Source organism: Salvelinus sp. IW2-2015, linkage group LG4q.2, assembly GCF_002910315.2.
Source record: "Salvelinus sp. IW2-2015 linkage group LG4q.2, ASM291031v2, whole genome shotgun sequence".
Classification (NCBI taxonomy): Eukaryota; Metazoa; Chordata; class Actinopteri; order Salmoniformes; family Salmonidae; genus Salvelinus; species Salvelinus sp. IW2-2015.
The window spans coordinates 20,906,292-20,925,408 of NC_036843.1; the positions used below are offsets into that span (position 1 = coordinate 20,906,292).

Sequence of the window (19,117 nt, forward strand, 5' to 3'; positions counted from 1 at the left end):
TTTAGCGGTGAGTGGACTGAGACCTAACCTGAACAGTGTGGTGGTTATTTAGCGTGAGTGGAGTGAGACCTAACCTGAACAGTGTTGGTGGTATTTAGCGTGAGTGGAGTAGACCTAACCGAACAGTGTTGGTGGTATTTGAGTGAGTGGAGTCAGGCGCTAACCTGAACAGTGTGGTGGTATTTAGCGTATGTGAGTGAGACCTAACCTGAACGAGTGTTGGTGGGTATGTTAGCGTGAGTGGAGTGAGGCCTAACCTGAACAGTGTTGGTGTATCTTAAGAGTGGGGGAGTGAGGACTAACGCTGAACAGTGTTGGTTGGTATTTAGAGTGAGTGGAGTGAGACCTAACTGAACAGTGTTTTGGTATTTAGCGTGAGTGGAGTGAAGGCCTAAACCTGAACAGTGTTGCCGTAGGTATTTAGCGTGAGTGCGAGTGAGGCCTAAACCTTGCAACAGTGTGGTGGTATATTTAGAGTGAGTGGAGTGAGACGCTTAACCTGAACAGTGTTTGGTGATATTTAGAGTGAGTTGGTAGTGATGGCCTAACTGAACAGTGTGGTGTATTAGCGTGAGTGGATCTGAGACCTAACTCTGAACAGGTTGGTGGGTATTTAGCCGTGATGGGAGTTGAGACCTAACCTGAAACAGTGTGGTGGTATTTAGCGTGAGTGGAGTGAAGACCTACGGTGATACAGGTGTGTTGGTATGTTTAGAGTGAGTGGAGTGAGGGCCTAACCTGCGACAGTGTGGTGGTATTTAGCGTGAGTGGAGTGAGACCTAACTCTGAACAGTCGTTGGTCGTATTTTAGGATCAGTGAGTGGAAGTGAGGCCTAAACCTGAACCGTGTTGGATGGTATTTAGAGTGGGTGATAGTGGACGTAACCTGAACAGTTTTAGGTGGTATTTGAGTGAGTGGGAGTGAGGCCTACCTGACAGTTTATGATATTTATAGGTGAGTGGAGCTCTCGATGAACCTAACCTGAACATGTGTTGGTGCGTATTTGGAGTGTAGTGGATGAGGCCTAACCTGAACAGTTTGGTGGGTATTTTAGAGTGAGTGGAGTGGAGCCTAACCTGAATGCAGTGGTTGGTAGGTGGTATTTAGAGTTGGTAGGAGTGAGACCTAACCTGAAAGTGTTGGTGGTATTTAGAGTGAGTGGAGTGAGGCCTAACCTGGGAACAGTGTTGGTGATGTAGAGTGAGTGGACCGTGAGGCTAACCTGGAACAGTGTTTGGTGGTATGTAGACTGAGTAGAGTTGAGGCCTAACTCTGAACAGTGTTGGTGGTATTTAGTGAGAGGAGTGAGAAACGAACCTAAACGTGTTGGTGGTATTTAGGTGAGTTGAAGTGAGGCCTTACCTGACAGTGTTGGTGGTATTTGTAAGGTGAGTGGAGTGAGGCTAACTGAAACAGTGTTGGTTGTATTTAGAGTGAGTGTAGTGCAGGCCATAACCTGAACAGTGTTGGGTATTTAGATTAGGGGGAGTGAGGCCTAACCGAACAGTGTTGTGGTATTTAGAGCAGATGAGTGAGCTAACCTGAACAGTGTGGTGTATTTAGCTGTGGTAGTGGAGTGAGTAACTAACCTGAACAGGTGTGGTGGTATTTAGAGTGAGTGGTAGATGAGACCTAACACTGAACAGTGTTGGTGGTATTTAGCGTGAGTGAGTGAAGACCTAACCTGAACAGTGTCTGGTGGTATTAGCGGTCGAGTGCGAGTGAGGCCTACCGGAACAGTGTTGGTGTATTTTAGAGTGAGTGGATGAACCTAACCTGAAACAGTGTTGGTGGTATTTTAGGCAGAGTGGAGTGAGACCTAAAGCCTGAACAGTGTTGGGGTATTTAGAGTGAGAGGACGTGAGACCTAACCCTGAAACGTGTTGGTGTATTTAGAGTGAGATGATGAGGCCTAACCTGAAGTCATGTTGTTGGTATTAGAGTGAGTGGGTGGGGCTTAATCCTGAAACAGTGTTGGTGGTATTTAGAGGACTGGAGTGAGACGCTAACCTGAACATTTTGGTGGTATTTAGCGTGAGTGGAGTGAGCCTAACCTGAACAGTGTGGTGGTTTAGAGTGGGTGGAGTGAGACCTACCTGAACAGTGTGGGTGTATTTAGCGTGGGAAGCGAGACCTAACCTGAACAGTGTTGGTGGTATTTAGCGTGAGTGAGTGAGACTAACCTGAACAGTGTTGGTGGTATTTAGAGTGAGTGGAGTGATTAACTGAACAGTGTTGGTGGTATTTAGAGTGAGAGAAGTGAGAACCTAACCTGAACAGTGTTGGTGGTATTTAGAGTGAGTGGAGTGAGGCTAACCTGAACAGTGTTGGTGGTAATTTAGAGGAGATGGAGTGAGGCTAACCTGAACAGTGTTGTTGTATTTAGAGTGAGTGGAGTGAGGCCTAACCTGAACAGTGTTGGTGGTATTTAGAGTGAGTGGAGTTGAGGCCTAACCTGACAGTCGTTGTGGTGGTATTTAGAAGTGAGTGAGTGAGACTAACCTGACAGTGTTGGTGGTATTTAGAGTGAAGTGGAGTGAGGCCTACCTGAAAGTGTTTGGTGGTATTTAGAGTGAGTGGAGTGAGCCTAACCTGAATAGTGTTGGTGGTATTGCAGAGTGAGTGGAGTGAGGGCCTAACGCTTGAACAGTGTTGGTGGTATTTAGAGTGGGGGGAGTGAGACCTAACCTGAACAGTGTTGGTGGTTTTAGAGTGAGTGGATGAGGCCTAACCTGAACATGTTTGGTGGTATTTAGAGTGGGTGGAGTGAGGCCTAACCTGAACAGTGTTGGTGGTAATTTAGAGTGAGTGGAGTGAGACCTAACCTGGAACAGTGTTGGGTGGTATTTAGCGTGGAGTGGAGTGAGACCTAACGCTGAACAGTGTTGGTGGTATTTGGAGTGGTGGGAGTGAGGCCTAAACTGAAAACAGTGTTGGTGTATTTTAGAGTGAGTGGGAGTGAGACCTAACCTGAACAGTGTTGGTGGTATTTTAGAGTGAGTGGAGTGAGACGCTAACCTGAACAGTGTTGGTGGTATTTAGAGTGGGTGGAGTGAGGCGCTAACCTGAACAGTGTTGGTGGTATTTGGAGGGAGTGGAGTGAGGTAACTGAACAGTGTTGGTGGTATTTAGAGTGAGAGGAGTGAGACCTAACTGAACAGTGTTGGTGGCTATTTAGAGTGAGTGGAGTGAGGCTAACCTGAACAGTGTTGGTGTATTTAGAGTGAGATGAGTGAGGCCTAACCTGAACAGTGGGTTGTTGAGTATTTAGAGTGAGTGGGATGTGAGGCTACCCTGAACAGTGTTGGTGGTAATTTAGAGTGAGTGGAGTGAGACCTTAACCTGAACAGTGTTGTCGGTGGTATTAAGAGTGGTGGAAGTTGAGGCCTAACCTGAACATGTGTTTGGTGTATTTAGAGTGAGTGGAGTGAGACCTAACTGACAGTGTTTGGTGGTATGTAGAGTGAGTGGAGTGAGCGCTAACCTGAAAGTGTTGGTTGATATTTAGAGTGAGTTGAGTGAGGCCTAACGCTGTAATAGTGTTGGTTGGTATTTAGAGTGAGTGGAGTGAGGCCTAACCTGAACAGTGTTGTGGTATTTAGAGTGGGGGGAGTGAGACCTAACCTGAACAGTGTGGTGGTATTTAGAGTGAGTGGAGTGAGGCCTAACCTGAAACGGTGTATGTGGTGGTATTTAGAGTGGGTGGAGTGAGCCTAACCTGAACAGTGTTGGTGGTAATTTAGAGTGAGTGGAGTGAGACCTAACCTGAACAGTGTTGGTGTATTTAGAGTGAGTGGAGTGAGGCCTAACCTGAACAGTGTTGGTGGTATTTAAGAGTGAGTGGAGTGAGCCTAACCTGAATAGTGTTGGTGGTATTTAGAGTGAGTGGAGTGAGGCCTAACCTGAACAGTGTTTGGTGGTAATTTAGAGTGGGGTGGAGTGAGGCCTAACCTTAACAGTGTTGGTGGTATTTAGAGTGAGTGGAGTGAGACCTAACCTGAACAGTGTGGTGTATTTAGCGTGAGTGGAGTGAGACCTACACCGAACAGTGTTGGGGTATTTGGAGTGAGTGGAGTGAGGCCTAACCTGAACAAGTGTTGGTGGTATTTAGAGTGAGTGGAGTGAGGCCTAACCTGAACAGTGTTGGTGGTATTTAGAGTGAGTGGAGTGAGACCTAACCTGAACAGTGTTGTGGTATTAGAGTGAGTGGAAGTGAGCTACCTGAACATGTTGGTTATTTGGAGTATGTGAGTGAGTAACCTGAACAGTGTTGGTGTATTTAGAGTGAGAGAGAGTAGACTCTAACCTGAACAGTTTGGTGGTATTTAGAGTGAGTGGAGGTGAGGCCTAACCTGAAACAGTGTGTGGTATTTAGGTGAAGATGAGTTGAGCCTAAACGCTGAACAGTGTTTGTTGGTATTTAGAGTGCAGTGGCCCGAGTGAGAGGCTACCTAAACCTGAACACGTGGTGTGTGTGGATTTAGAGTGAGTGGGAGTGAGACCTAACTGAACAGTGTTGGTGGTAATTTAGAGTGAGTGGGTGAGGCCTAACTGAACAGTGTTGGTGGTATTTAGAGTGAGTGAGTTTGACCTAAACCTGAACAGGTTCGGTTGGTATTTAAGAAAGTGAGTGGAGTGAGGCCTAACCTGAAACAGTGTTGGTGGTATTTAGAGTGAGTGGAGTGAGCTAACCTGAATAGTGTTGGTGGATATTAGAGTGAGTGGAGTGAGGCCTAACCGTGAACAGTGTTGGTGGTATTTAGAGTGGGGGAGTGAGACCTAACCTGAACATGTCTTGTTGCGTGTATTTAGAGTGAGTGGATGAGGCCTAACTGAACAGTGTGGTGGTATTTAGAGTGGGTGGAGTGAGCTACCTGCGAACAGTGTTGGTGGTATTTTAGAGTGAGTGGAGTGCAGACCTAACCTGAACAGTGTTTGGTGGTATTTAGAGTGGAGGTGAGTGAGGCGCTAACCTGAACAGTTTGGTTGGTATTTAGAGTGAGTGGAGTGAGGCCTAACCTGAATAGTGGTTGTGTAATTGTAGAGTGTTGGAGTGAGGCCTAACCTGAACAGTGGTTGGTCGGTACTTTAGAGTGGCGTGGAGTGAGGCCTAAAACCTGAACAGTGTTGGTGGTATTTTAGAGTGCAGTGGGAGTGAGAACCTAACCTGAAAGTGTTGGTGTATTTTAGCGTGAGTGGAGTGAGACCTATACCTGAACAGTGTTGGTGGTAATTTGGAGTGAGTGGATTGAGGCCTAACTTGAACAGTGTTGGTGGTATCTAGAGTGAGTGGGTGAGACCTAATGAACAGTGTTGTGGAATTTAGAGTGAGTGGAGTGAGACCTAACTGACTGAACAGTGTTGGTGTCATTTAGAGTATGGAGTGAGGCCTAACACTGAACAGTGTTGGTGGTATTTGGAGTGAGTTGGAGGAGTAACCTGAACAAGTGTTGGTGGGTTTTAGAGTGAGAGGAGTGAGACCTAACGTGACTGTAACCTGAAGAGTGTTGGTGATATTTAGATGGGTTGGAGTGAGGCCTAACCTGAACAGTGTTGGTGGTATTTAGAAGTGAGATGAGTGAGGCCTAACCTGAAGCAGTTTGTTGTATTTAGAGTGAGTGGAGTGAGGCGCTAGACCTGAAACAGTGGTTGTGGTATTTAGAGTGAGTGGGAGGGAGAACCTAACCTGAACAGTGTTGGTGGTATTAGAGTGAGTGGATGTGAGCTCTAACCTGAACAGTGTTGTGGTATTTAGAGTGAAGTGGAGTGGACCTAACCTGAACAGTGTTGGTGGTATTTAGAGTGAGTGGAGTGAGGCCTAACCTGAACAGTGTTGGTGGTATTTAGAGTGAGTTGGAGTGAGGCCTAACCTGATGTGTTTGGTGGTATTTAGAGTGAGTGGAGTGAGGCCTAACCTGAACAGTGTGGTGGTATTTAGAGTGGGGGGAGTGAGACCTAACCTGAACAGTGTTGGTGGTATTTAGAGTGAAGTGGAGTGAAGGCCTAACCTGAACATGTGTTGGTGGTATTTAGAGTGGGTGAGTGAGGCCTAACCTGAAACAGTGTTTGGTGGTATTTAGAGTGAGTGGAGTGAGACCTAACCTGACAGTGTTGGTGGTATTAGAGTGAGTGAGTGAGGCCTAACCTGAACAGTGTTGGTGGTATTTAGAGTGAGTGGAGTGGAGGCCTAACCTGAACAGTGTTGGTGGTATTTAGAGTGGGTGGAGTGAGACCTAACCTGAACAGTGTGGTGATATTTAGAGTGAGTGGAGTGAGGCCTAACCTGAACAGTGGGTGGTATTTAGAGTGGTGGAGTGAGGCCTAACCTGAACAGGTGTTGGTGGTATTAAGAGTGAGTGGAGTGAGGCCTAACTGAACAGTGTTGGTGGTATTTAGAGTGGGTGGAGTGAGACCTAACCTGAACAGTGTGGTGATATTTAGAGTGAGTGGAGTGAGGCCTAACCTGAACAGTGTTTGGTCGGTATTTGTTATTAGAGTGGTGGAGTGAGACCTAACCTGAACAGTGTTGGTGGTATTTAGAGTGGGTGGAGTGAGACCTAACCTGAACAGTGTGGTGATATTTAGAGTGGGTGGAGTGAGCCTAACCTGAACAGTGTTGGTGTATTTAGAGTGAGTGGAGTGAGGCCTAACCTGAACAGTGTTGGTGGTATTTAGAGTGAGTGGAGTGAGGCCTAACCTGAACAGTGTTGGTGTATTTAGAGTGGGTGGAGTGAGACTAACCTGAACACGTGTTGTGGTATTTAGAGTGGGTGGAGTGAGACCTAACCTGAACAGTGTTGGTGATATTTAGAGTGGGTGGAGTGAGGCCTAACCTGAAAGGTTGGTGTATTTAGAGTGAGTGAGTGAGCCTAACCTGAACAGTGTTGGTGGTATTTAGAGTGAGTGGAGTGAGGCCTAACCTGAACAGTGTTGGTGGTATTTAGAGTGAGTGGAGTGAGGCCTAACCTGAACAGTGTGGTGGTATTTAGAGTGGTGAGTGAGCCTAACCTGAACAGTGTTGTTTCCTATAACCCTTCTATTGTCTGCTGGGGGTTTGGACAGGTTTGATGACCCCATGTGACCAAGTTGATGAGAAGTTCAATTATGTAACTAAGGAGATATCATTTGTTTATCATGGGAAATATAACCTAATGCAGTGAGTGCCCCCCCCCCCCCCCTTTCTCCTTTATTGCTACATGCTACATGGAGAGCAGAGAGTCACAAAAGCAATTTATTGGTTTTGTCATTTAGTCCCCTGATCAGTGGTGTCATCCATTTCTTCAGGAGGGGGCTCTCTGCTCTGCCATTTCAACACTGATTAAAACTATTGCTCCGGTCCTACATGATCATTCACACACGTTTCAGCCGCTTGATGTATTCTCCTTGTCCTCAGAAGTTGAACGGTAAGTGATTGGCTAAGTAGAGCGATATCTTAGACACATCCATTAAAGATGTCCATTCATTTCATTGGCCAATGACCCTGTAGCTGCTTTATTTTTGTTTACTGCACAAGCACATCTAAACATACCTTATGATTTTTCTTAAAGAAAGACATTAGGTACTGTAAGCTGCCAGCCGCTTAGGATATTCAAAGCAACAACACTAGCATTAAGTTTAGTCTGGTTTGTATTATTATAATTATGTTCATATTATAAGTGAGGCCTTCAGTATATAAGTCAAAGCTAATGGACTCCAAATGGATGCTGACTTCCTCTGTGTTTGGAGTCCTGTTACTGGAGTGAACAAATAGCCTGTTCTGTGTACATTTCATATCGCTAATCTCGTCCTCTCAGTCGTTTTCCATTTTAACAATGCTAACTGTACTCTAGGGTCTCTTCTAGGTGTGGGACTTTCTATTCCTACACACAGATCCCTATCAGCCACCCCGCACATTGCTTGATTTCCCCACTGGCATGTCTCTATGAGACATAAGCATTCTATTCTCAAGTAAACATTCACCAGTATGGAGTTTCTCTCCATTATGTCATTGAGATTTGTGTATGGATGTGGGTTTGTGTGGTTTCGAATGAGAATACAGAGAATTGTTTGAAAAATGATGCAAATAGAATGTGGTCTGGTTGTTCCTCCATTGTGGAGCAGATGATTTACTGTAGTAGTGTAGGTGATAGAGATGGTTCTCTCTACGCAATGACCCGTTTCCTGTTGATAACCACACTTCTCTGGGACTCAAGCGTAATGCCAGATTTCGAAGCTGTCCTGCTTGCCAGAATGAATCAGTTGAACAGGCATTTGATTTCCATAGGGGGCGTGTTTTTCCCCTGGGACCTCCTTTGTGTGCATGCTCTTGTGTGGGTTTTATAGCAAAGCCATCATTTAACTGTAAAAATGTATTACCTTTTAATGTGGCATGAACACAAACAGTCATGATGTTTTCATTTGATTGTCAAAGAAATCACTTCAAAAAGTAGATTACCTTTGCACGTTCGTCCAAAATAATTCCAGCATCCAAACAGTGCATCCTCCAACTTTCCTTCAATTCACAAGTGACTGAAATGATCTCACTGACGAAAGCATCCAAGCGAGTGAAACAGCGCCCCTCTGTCTTACTATATGTAACCCATGTATCTGAGGTTGTCTGGCCAGGAATAGTATGACATGCTGTCTGGTTCTCCTGGTTCTTTTGGTCCAGACAGCATCAGACACATGGTCTATACATACTGAGACAGAGGCGCACTTTCTCTCGCTCGGATGCTTTCTCTGAGATTGATGCGTCTTTCTATCAGCGTGCGTCTCGTTCAAATAAATGATCAATATTTAAGTATTTTATTTGGACGGGCAAGAAGGTTTGCTAGGGCAGGCCAGGGCCCCTAAGGCCCGCCCATAACGCCAGCCCTGACTGCTTGTGCTCCCTACCACTGGTCAGTCTCTTTTTAGACAGCTGACACTGGTGGGAGCAGCATAGTATTAGCTCTGGGATTGATATTGGCCATATACCACAAACCCCCGAGGTGCTTTATTGCTATTATAAACTGGTTACCAATGTAATTAGAACAGTAAAATGAAATGTTTTGTCATACCCGTGGTATATGGTCTGATATACCATGGCTGTCAGCCAATCAGCATTCTGGGCTCGAACCACCCAGTTTATAATACAGACTATGGGGACATACAGTACACGTTGCGGTATGTATGGGGCTGGTCACCAATTTAGTAAGTGATTATCTTATGAGAGACGGCTCACAGTCTAGGAAAAAAATAGATAACATCATTTTTGTTTACAGTAATCTACATAAAGTTGAAGAACAGAAAGTACGGTATGTGGTGTGCAGTGCACCACAGAACAACCTTTGTGACCTCTGGTTAACCTGGAAACAAAACCAAATACAGCCAATGTTAGTGACCTCATCCCTGTCTTCTGAAAGGCACTTGAAAAGCCATTGTGGGGTTCATGTTAAACTACAACATGATTTAATGTCATGTTTATAAAAGAAAGTGTTACATTTACGTTGGTAGAACATGATACGTACTGTCTGTCCGCTGTACTAAGGTCACACAACCCCGGCACATGCAAAAATATTTGGCAGGCCGACATAGTGCTTTCCAGGTTTGTGGAACAAATTAAATTCTGCAGCTCTGCTGCACTTTGCCTCCAAACAACCATTACAACTAGCTTTATATATTGTCTGAGCAGTAGACCATCAAATGGTGCTTTTCTTCTTGCAGGGGAGCGGTCGACATGATCGAGAATGGCAATCTGCTACCTAGATGTAAAGGCAAAGGATTAATCTATATTTGGCAGTGAAATGATCTTATTGCACTCTTAATGCTCACAAAAGCTAACATAAATTGATTTTGACAACTATGAGTACGACATTAGTGACCCACAAGACAGTCTTTGGCTGAATGAAGGTTGTGGGAAGTGGTGCTTGGGGAATTGTCATTTGAATCTTGCATGCAATTCTAAATGCATGAATTCATTTTTGAAATCTTCTTTTGAATCTATATACTCTATAAGTAAGCGACATCTATCAGAGGGTGGGTGGGCCTTGTCTGGCTGTTTTCATGTTGGCTTAATGATGTTGTTTTTAGCTTGAATCACTGATAAGTAAATGACAAAACAATGAACAATTATTTTCTTCACCAACAGTCATTTTTCATCTTCGTGGGGAAAAACCCCTGCCTTACCTCATCTTTCAAGTCCATTCGAACTGATTTCGCATTTGTGCTGGTAAAAAATTAATCTAGCTGTCGGCCAGTGGGGAACCCAGAGGTTCCTGTGTGATTTATTGCCAACTTAATTCAAAATGGCTTGGGATGATGAACGCCATGGAAAGTTGGGAGTTGTGTTATGGAAGAATGGAACTGTCTGCTTGGAGTTATCTGATATGAAATAAATAATACAGCGACTAAAGCAGACAGAAGTGTTTGACTGGAACGATGCGAACCAATAGACTATAACCAACCATGCATCCTTGAATAGGTCATGTGATCTACTGCCGCTGGATAAGTAAAGGACTTATAAGCATAAACCTAAATACAGTAGGATATAAAGTATATATATATGCCCAGGTATCTGTTTTAATCCTATTGTGACACATCTGATAAATATGTACCTGCAGTATGAGAGAGAGAGAGGAGAGAGAGAGAAAAGAGAGAGAGAGAGGAGAGGAGAGAGAGAGAGAGAGAGAGAGAGAGAGAGAGAGAGAGAGAGAGAGAGAGAGAGAGAGATGAAACTTTGGTATAGATATGGAAAGCCATTTTAACATTTATTAATCCTGTGTTTGACATCAATAACTACATTCTTGATATCAAATACAGTATTAATACAATACAACTTTCCATACCCACATGCACTGTAGCATGTGGACATTACACTTGACAGCATTTGCTGATTAAATTTATCTGAATGGCAATATCTAGGCGTATTGCAGTCTCTTTCTTTGAAAAAGGCAGCAATCTGAAAGTCATTCAGCAGGCTGTCTCGTGAGACCCAAGGCCAAAGCTAATCACAACTTCGACCCACTTCTAAATTCCAATGACTGAATCAATTGTGGTGAGCATTCCCACTGGAGTAGAGCAAAGTCATTAATGGCCACAACTGACTGTGGGCTGGTGTGGTTGGTACAAAAGCCCTGTAACCTAGACTTAGGCCACAGTATGACAACAGTCAGGTGTCTTAGCTGACAGAGGGTACAGGGTCATGTTCAGTTGGTCAAGGCCTAGCAAAACATTTAGCAATGGAAAATGAAAATCTGCACTCTAATTCGACAAGTTCTGGAAGTATCTCCCTGTTTCAAAACATTTACTTTCCTTACTTAACACGTCCCTGGTCTTGCTTTCTCGCTAACCTGCTTATGGTAGTGTTAGCATTGAATGATGGAATGCCACAGATTTCTGTGCTTCTTGGTCGAACCCAGGTCCTTACTTGCTTGCTTCAAATGTTTGCTTCCCACTGAACATGTCTCTGGTCTTAACTGCTGAGTTGAGGTAGTATTTCCCCATACACGTATCAAAACGTTTCTAAATGTTTTATCCCTACTGAACACAACTCTAGTCCTAACTCCTGTCTCTTCTCTTTTCCTCACTAGGTTGCAGGCTCTGAGGAAGGAGAAGTCCCGGGATGCGGCTCGCTCGCGGCGGGGGAAGGAGAACTTTGAGTTCTATGAGCTGGCTAAGATGCTGCCCCTGCCCGGCGCCATCACCAGCCAGCTGGACAAGGCTTCCATCATCCGCCTCACCATCAGCTACCTTAAGATGAGAGACTTTGCCAACCAGGGGGACCCGCCATGGAACCTGCGCATGGAAGGCCCACCGCCCAACACCTCCGTCAAAGGTAAGCTCCATTCACCACCATGGTCCAGCTACCCACAATTTAGTTCAGTTCAGTCTACAGATGTAGGATCTTAATTTATTCACCCTGTTGCAGGAGAACTTTCCTTCAACACATGAAATGTAAAACGTGTAGTGTATTTTGAGGTTTTAAAAACAAATCTGAAGTTTGTAATTTTCACTTTGAAATTTCAGACTTGATATATCAACCTCTACAAAAATGTCCATTAATTATAATCCACATAATCATTGGCATGTCCTTTTGCTGCAGGATTATTTTCCTGCTGTAGCAAATTGTCTCAAATTATGATTCTATATCTGTAGTTCAGTACCAAACGGTTATATCAATGGTTCTCTCACTTTACCAGCTAAACATTGATGATATCTCTCTTTGTCTGAGCTTTAACATACTGTGATATTAAGGTAATACTGTAAATTCCAATATTATAAAACGTAAACTCCTGTAGACCATGACAGGATTAAAGGGATTCTGCGAGATTCTGGTATTTAAGAAATCTTTCTACTTACCCAGGGTCAGATGAACTCATAGATATGACTCTGCGTAGCATATACTACAGTACCTGTAGACTCCCAGTCATTGGGCTAACGCTAGTTAGCATTGGCTCATGAAACTACCTCTAACTTCCTTCATACTGGACACAGAGACACACAAATCGTATCCACAAGTTAATCTGACTCTTGGTAAGTAGATATATTCCTTTAATGTTTTACTGGACACAAGCCTACACTCAATGTTAGAGTGGAGGGGAAATTAGGAACTCTGGCACCTGTGGTCTGGTCACACATATTGAAAATGTAAACATTTAACTTTGATACATTTTGAGCCTACTAGTACATGCAGCAATTCTGAGTATTTTCAAATGTAACCCAATTTGCCTTTGAAATTGGTTCTTTGTGCAGTGCACTTAAAGACGATACAGCTCTGTATATTTTAATAGGGTATGCTGGAGTAGGAATGACCGTAAACATTAAAGTAAATTGCAGAAATGTTCAGTCAATGCGAGCTGTTTGCTCTGCCGAGGCACCACATGTTACCTCCGACTACCCACCACCAAAAAACACTCAACAGCCCACACAGAGCGAGACGCACACACACACCATGCGAGCGGACCACACATCAACACGAGCATCGTAACACGCACACTCACACACACACAACCACCACCAGCACGACACCAAAAACTACCCAATCACTGCCAAACACCCAGCGAGCGAGTCATCTCACGCACACATCACAGACAGCCGGGACAACGCAATCACACAAACTCGCGCACACCACACACACCACTCAACCGCCACCACCAACCACCAACAAACACCCACACTCCACAAACCAGTATGGCCTACTTCGCCATTGTTGCCCTCTTGGCGCGCTTTGAAAAACAAAGATCACATCGCATTTTTTATAGAAACTAGAAAAAGTTATACTGTCCCAACTGATAAGGTGATTGGTAGTTGGGATAAAGGCTCGCTTGATTGACCCTCCTGATACAACTAAGAACCATAGCCTACACTTTGCATTCAATCAAAGATGGATATACAATGCTGCTGGGGGGCCTTGAACCAGAAACATTTTACATTTGATATTGATGAATTGAATGACTACACCTCTGCTGCATGTCCTGTCTTTCTATCGGCAGACAGATAGTGGCAGTCTGAATTTGAGAATCACTAACCTCACCACATTTTTCTATTTTCAACCTTCATTCTAACAGAGCGGCGTATTGATCCCATCCTTTTTGTTCGCTGTGCAATCGCCGGTAGCTAATGAGACGGCTACCATCTCCTCTGCCTATGAATCAGTGTTATTTCTGAATAGGCTACGTTAGATGAGCCTGACCCGGCGCTTCCACAGCCTCCCAGCCTGCCAGACACAGCAGCCTATAGAGGCTGTAGGTAGGATATGGATACTGGAAGAGGATGGAGGTGTCATACGTTTTGATTGGTTTACAAGATGTCACACACAACACACAGCACCACACACACACACCCCACACACACAACCACACACCACACACACACACACCACAACCTACACCACACGATACAACACAACACCACAACACACACACACACACACACACACACACACACACACACACACACACACACACACACACACACACACAAGCCAGGCTTAGCAATGCACTGCATGGTAATGCAGGAGGAGGGAGAAGGGTATGCTGTGTTATTGTACAGTATCAGACGAGGGAGAGGCCAGGCCCCTTTAATTCAGAGTTGTTTGTGCTACACAGATGAAAGCCAGCCTCATACAGCAGCAGAGTTACACTGTTTCTGATTCATGGCCGGCCCAGTTCATTTAGCAGACACAGTCTCTCAATCAATTTGCCTTGTGCCTTAACATAAAGACCCGTGTCGGTGTCACCATGAATATGTTATTATAGGAGATTTGCTGAGGAGAAAACTGAGCCTACTTTTGACAATGCATGTCTACTTAATACCTGATGATTGTAACCTTCAGGGAAATCTCAGTAGCACTCTGCCGGTTTTGAAAATCCACTCTGGTTTTAGCAATGGATCTTTGCTTAGGGAAAATGATCATTCTATTTTTGTTCAAAATAAAACATGGTTTGGAGCTGGCATTTGGACGGCGCTGATGTCTGTCTGAGTTGCCAAACGTAGTTAAAACCAGCCTCTATTCTATGGAATACAAAACCAAGGTGACAAAGTTGAGTATAGGTTGCTCGGATATGTAATAAAAATGATAGGCGATAGTACTGGCATCAGAGCTAAAGGAATTTGACCTCCACTTCTCTCTCTCCAAATGCTGTTGATGTATTATCATAAGTTTAGTCTCTCCTCTCTCGCCGCTCTTCTTTCCTTCCTCGTTGCCTTCTATTGACCTTTACCGTAATTGACCCATCAACAATTTTTTCCCGAGCGTTTTAACCGAAATTTGCTAGTCTCTGTCAGAGGCAGTTCACATCTGTTGAAGGACACTGCACAAACAAGCGTGACCTTTCTCTTGTTTGAAGGCTGGCGACGCCTCCTCATCCCCTCCAACCCCTCCGCCACCTGGGCATATTATTATTCATGAATGCGGAGCAGAGAGGAGAGGAGAGGAGTGGAGCAGAGAGGAGAAAAGCAGAGGTGAGGAGAGGAGCAGAGAGGAGAGGAGTGGAGCAGAGAGGAGTTTAGCAGAGAGGAGAAGAGCAGAGAGGAGCAGAGAGGAGCAGAGAGGAGCAGAGAGGAGTGAAACAGAGAGGTTGGTTAGATCTAATTTCTTTCGTATTAAATATTTCACCCTGTTGTTGCAGGCGGGCGAGAGATATCAGAGGATAGCGAGAACGGACGAGAAGACTTTTCCGAGTTCAAACACATAGATGTCTTTTTGTTTTTTAAACCCTTTTTTTTTTTTATGTAATCTTCATGTGATTCGTGTATATCGGTTATATTTGTTTTCGATGTTACCCGGTGATTTTACGGCGGTTTTAGCGTTCTTTTTATAAAAAAAACAATATACTAGAAACGTTTTTGTATTTCACTTTTGATGATTTGTTGTTTTGTTGGAAATTTCTTCAGACTGAGTAATCAAACCGCGTACAGAAAAAAACGGTGATCCATGATAAATTATAACACATATCAATTGCATGTTCTCCTTTGCGTGCCCAGAATCATTTTTCCCCCTGCTGTATACGCAAGATGTCTTCAAATATGTTCAATATATCTTGTTAGAGTTCAGAATTACCCAAGACAGTTATTATCGAGATTGTTCTCTTCATCTTTACCAGCTAAACATTATGATACTCTCTTGTCTGGCCTTTAACATACTTGATATTAAGGTATACTGTAATTCCAGATATTATAAAAGGTAAACTCCTTATTAGACCATACAGGGATTAAAGGATTCGCGAAGTCTGGTTTATTAAGAAAGCTTTTCTTACATTCCCAGGTCAGACATGAAACTCAGTAGACTATGACTCGTAGCATATAACTACAGTACCTGTAGACCCCAAGTCAGTGGCTAACGCTAGTTAGCATTGTCTCATGGAAAACTACCTCTAACTTCCTTCATACTGGAACACAGAACACACAAATCTATCCACAAGTTAATCTGATCTTGGTAAGTAGATTATTCCTCTTAATGTTTTTACTGGGACACAAGCCTACACTCAATTTAGATGGAGTGGGAATTGAAACTCTTGCACCTGGTGATCTGGTCACACATATATAGAAAATGTAAAACATTTAACTTTATTTACATTGTGATGCCTACTAGGACAGCAGCCAATTCTGAAGCATTTTCAAATGTAACCCAATTTGCCTTTGAACATTGGCTTCTTTGATGCAGCACTTAAGACGATACAGCTCTGTATACTTAATAGGGTAGGTGAGTAAGAAATACCTTTAAAGATAAAGTCAATTGCAGAAATGTCTTCAAGTCAATCGAGCTGTATTGCTCTGCCGAGGCCTGAACACACACACACACACGGAACACACACACACAACACACACAACCACACACACAACACACAACGCAACACCCCCAACACACACCACAACACGAAACACACACACACACACACACCACACACACAACACACCATCACCACACACACACACACACACACATCACACACCACACACACACACACCACACACACACAACACACACCACGGAACAACACACACACACAACACACCAATGGCCATCGTGTTGTCTGGCTTGAAGAGACACATGCTTTTAATTAGAATAGATACTGCTGAAGGTTTTGGATGGAAAAGCGCTATGATTTCCTCCCTATACAACTAAGACCTATAAGCCGTTACACTTTGCATTCAATCAAAGCATAATATTACAATGCTTGGGGGGCCTTGAACCAGAAAACATGTTACATTTGGATATTTGAATGAATGACATACACCTCTGCTGCAATGTCCTCTCTTTTCTAGATTCGGCAACAAGATAAGTTGGCCAGTCCTGAAATTGAATCACTAACTCACCAAATCTTATTTTCACGTCATTCCTGGAAGAAGCGGATCGTATTATCCCATCTTTTGGTTGCTCTGATGCATCGCGGAGCTAATGAATACGGACCTTACCATCTCCCTATGCCTAGAATTCAGATGGTATTTCTGAATAGGCTACGTGAGAATAGAGCCTGACCCGGCGCATCCACAGCTCCCACCTGCCAGAACAGCAGGCTATGAAGAGCTGTTAGGTAGGTATATGGATATAGAGAGAATTGGAGTGTCATACTTGTTGATTGGTTTACAGATCATCACACACACACACACACACACACACCACACACACCACACACCACGACACACACACACACACACACACCCACACACCACACACACACACACACACACACCCCACAACAAACACACAGCACACACACAAGCAGCTATAGCATGCACCTGCATGTTAATCAGGAGATGGAGAAGGTATGCTGGTTATTGATACAGTATCAGACGAGGGAGGCAGACCCCCTTTTAATTCAGATGTTGTTTGTGCTACACAGATGAAGCACCTCATACAGCAGCAGCAGATTACACTGTTTCTGATTCATCCAAACCGAACCCAGCCCACCAGAGGCCCACGCCCCCAGTGTCAGCTAGCAGACCACAAACAGGGTCCCTCTCAAGCAATTTGCCTCTCGTGTGTGCACGCCTTAACATTTTTAAAAAAAGACCTGTGCGTATGTCACCACATGAATGATATGATGTATTTAATAGGAGAGAAAATTTCTGAGGAGAAAAAAAGAGGGAGGAGGAAGGAGAAAAACGCTAGCTGATGATACATGCATCGGCCTTAGATACTTATGAATTGGTAACCATTCAGGAAAAATCTCAGTTTGATGCTACACTTCATGCGATGCTTTGAAAATCCGACTCTGGTTTATCAAGGCAATATTGTCTGCTTAGGGAAGAAAAAGATCATGTCTTATTTATTATTTTCAAAATTAAGAACATGGTTGGAGCTGGCTGAACTTGACGGCGCTATTTGTCGATTGCTCCGAAGGCGGTAGTTAAAACCACCTCTATCTATGTGAATTACAACAACCAAGGGTGACATAAGTTGAGTAATTAGGTATGCTCGATCCATATTAATAAAAAAGATAGGCATAGTTACTTGGCTTAGAAGCAAAGAATATAACGCTCTCATTTCGTTCTCCAAATGCTGTTGATGGTTATTATCAATAAGTTCGTCTCTCCTCTCTTCGCCGTCTTCTTTCCTTCCTCGTATCCTTACTTATGACTTTACGTATTGACCGATCAACATTATGTCGCCGAGGTTATTTTAACCGAAAATTTGCTAGTCTCTGTCAGAGGCAGTTCACAGTCTGTTGAAGACACACTGCACAACAGCGTTGACTTTCTCTTGTATGAAGGCTGCGAGCCTCCTCATGCCCCTCCAACGCTCCGGACGGTGGGGCATGATTGATTTAATCAGTCGGATGCGGAGAATGAGGCGGAGAGGGGAGAGAAGTAAGTAATGAGAGGAGCAGAGAGGGATGATGAACGAGCAGAAGAGTTAGATGGAGGGAAGACAGAGAGAGAGGAGGAAGAGAGCGAGCTAGATCCAAAGGTGAGAGCAAGAGAGCAAGAGCAGAGGAGGATTGCAGAGACAGATGGTTGAGCGAGGGTGAAACAGAGAGAGAGAAGCAAGAGAGTAGATGATGCAGGAGACGCGAGTTAGAGATGAGGGAAGCCAGAGAGTGCGAGGAAGTGGCGAAGAGGAAGAGGAGATGGGAGGAGAGAGCGCAGACGGGAAGGAGAGGAGAAGAGAGACGAGGAGGATTAGAGAGAGAGAGAGTGAATACAGATGAGTGAGGTAGAAGACGATGCAGAAAGGATAGAGGAGTAGAGCAGGACAACGACGTTTCAGCAGAGAGGAGAAGAGGAATGAGAGCAGAGAAGCGAGGAGCTGGGAGCATGAAGAGGAGAGAGTGGTTGGCATGAGCAGGGAGGAGTGGAGCAGGAAGGGAGATCAGAGGAGACTAGGTAGAGGAGAGAGGAGAGGAGAGAGAGGAGAGAGGAAGGAGCAGAGAGGAAGAGAGACAAGGAGGAGAGAGGACAAGAGCAGAAGGGGAGGACGAGGCAGAAGAGGGAGAGAGTGGACAGAGAAGGGGGAGGAGAGAAGCAGAATGAGAAGGAGAGGAGCTGAGGAGGGATTGAGCTAGAGAGGAGAAAGAGCATGAGCAGAGAGGCAGAAAGGAGAGGAGAGAGCAGGAGCAAGCAGGAGAGAGAGGAGCAGAGAGTGCAGGAGAGGAAGGAGAGGAGAGGAGAGGAGTCAGCGAGCAAGGAGAGGAGAGGAAGTGGATCATGAGAGAG

The 19,117-nt window shown here is 44.4% G+C and overlaps 1 protein-coding gene across 1 annotated transcript in view; it reads left to right on the forward strand.

Moving 5' to 3' along the window:
- Positions 1 to 19,117, forward strand: part of LOC111962998 (neuronal PAS domain-containing protein 3-like) — a 357,900-nt gene that overhangs the window by 68,628 nt on the left and 270,155 nt on the right. The window contains 1 exon segment of the mRNA XM_023986223.2: positions 11,551 to 11,795. Within this exon segment, the coding sequence (XP_023841991.1) occupies positions 11,551 to 11,795 (245 nt within the window).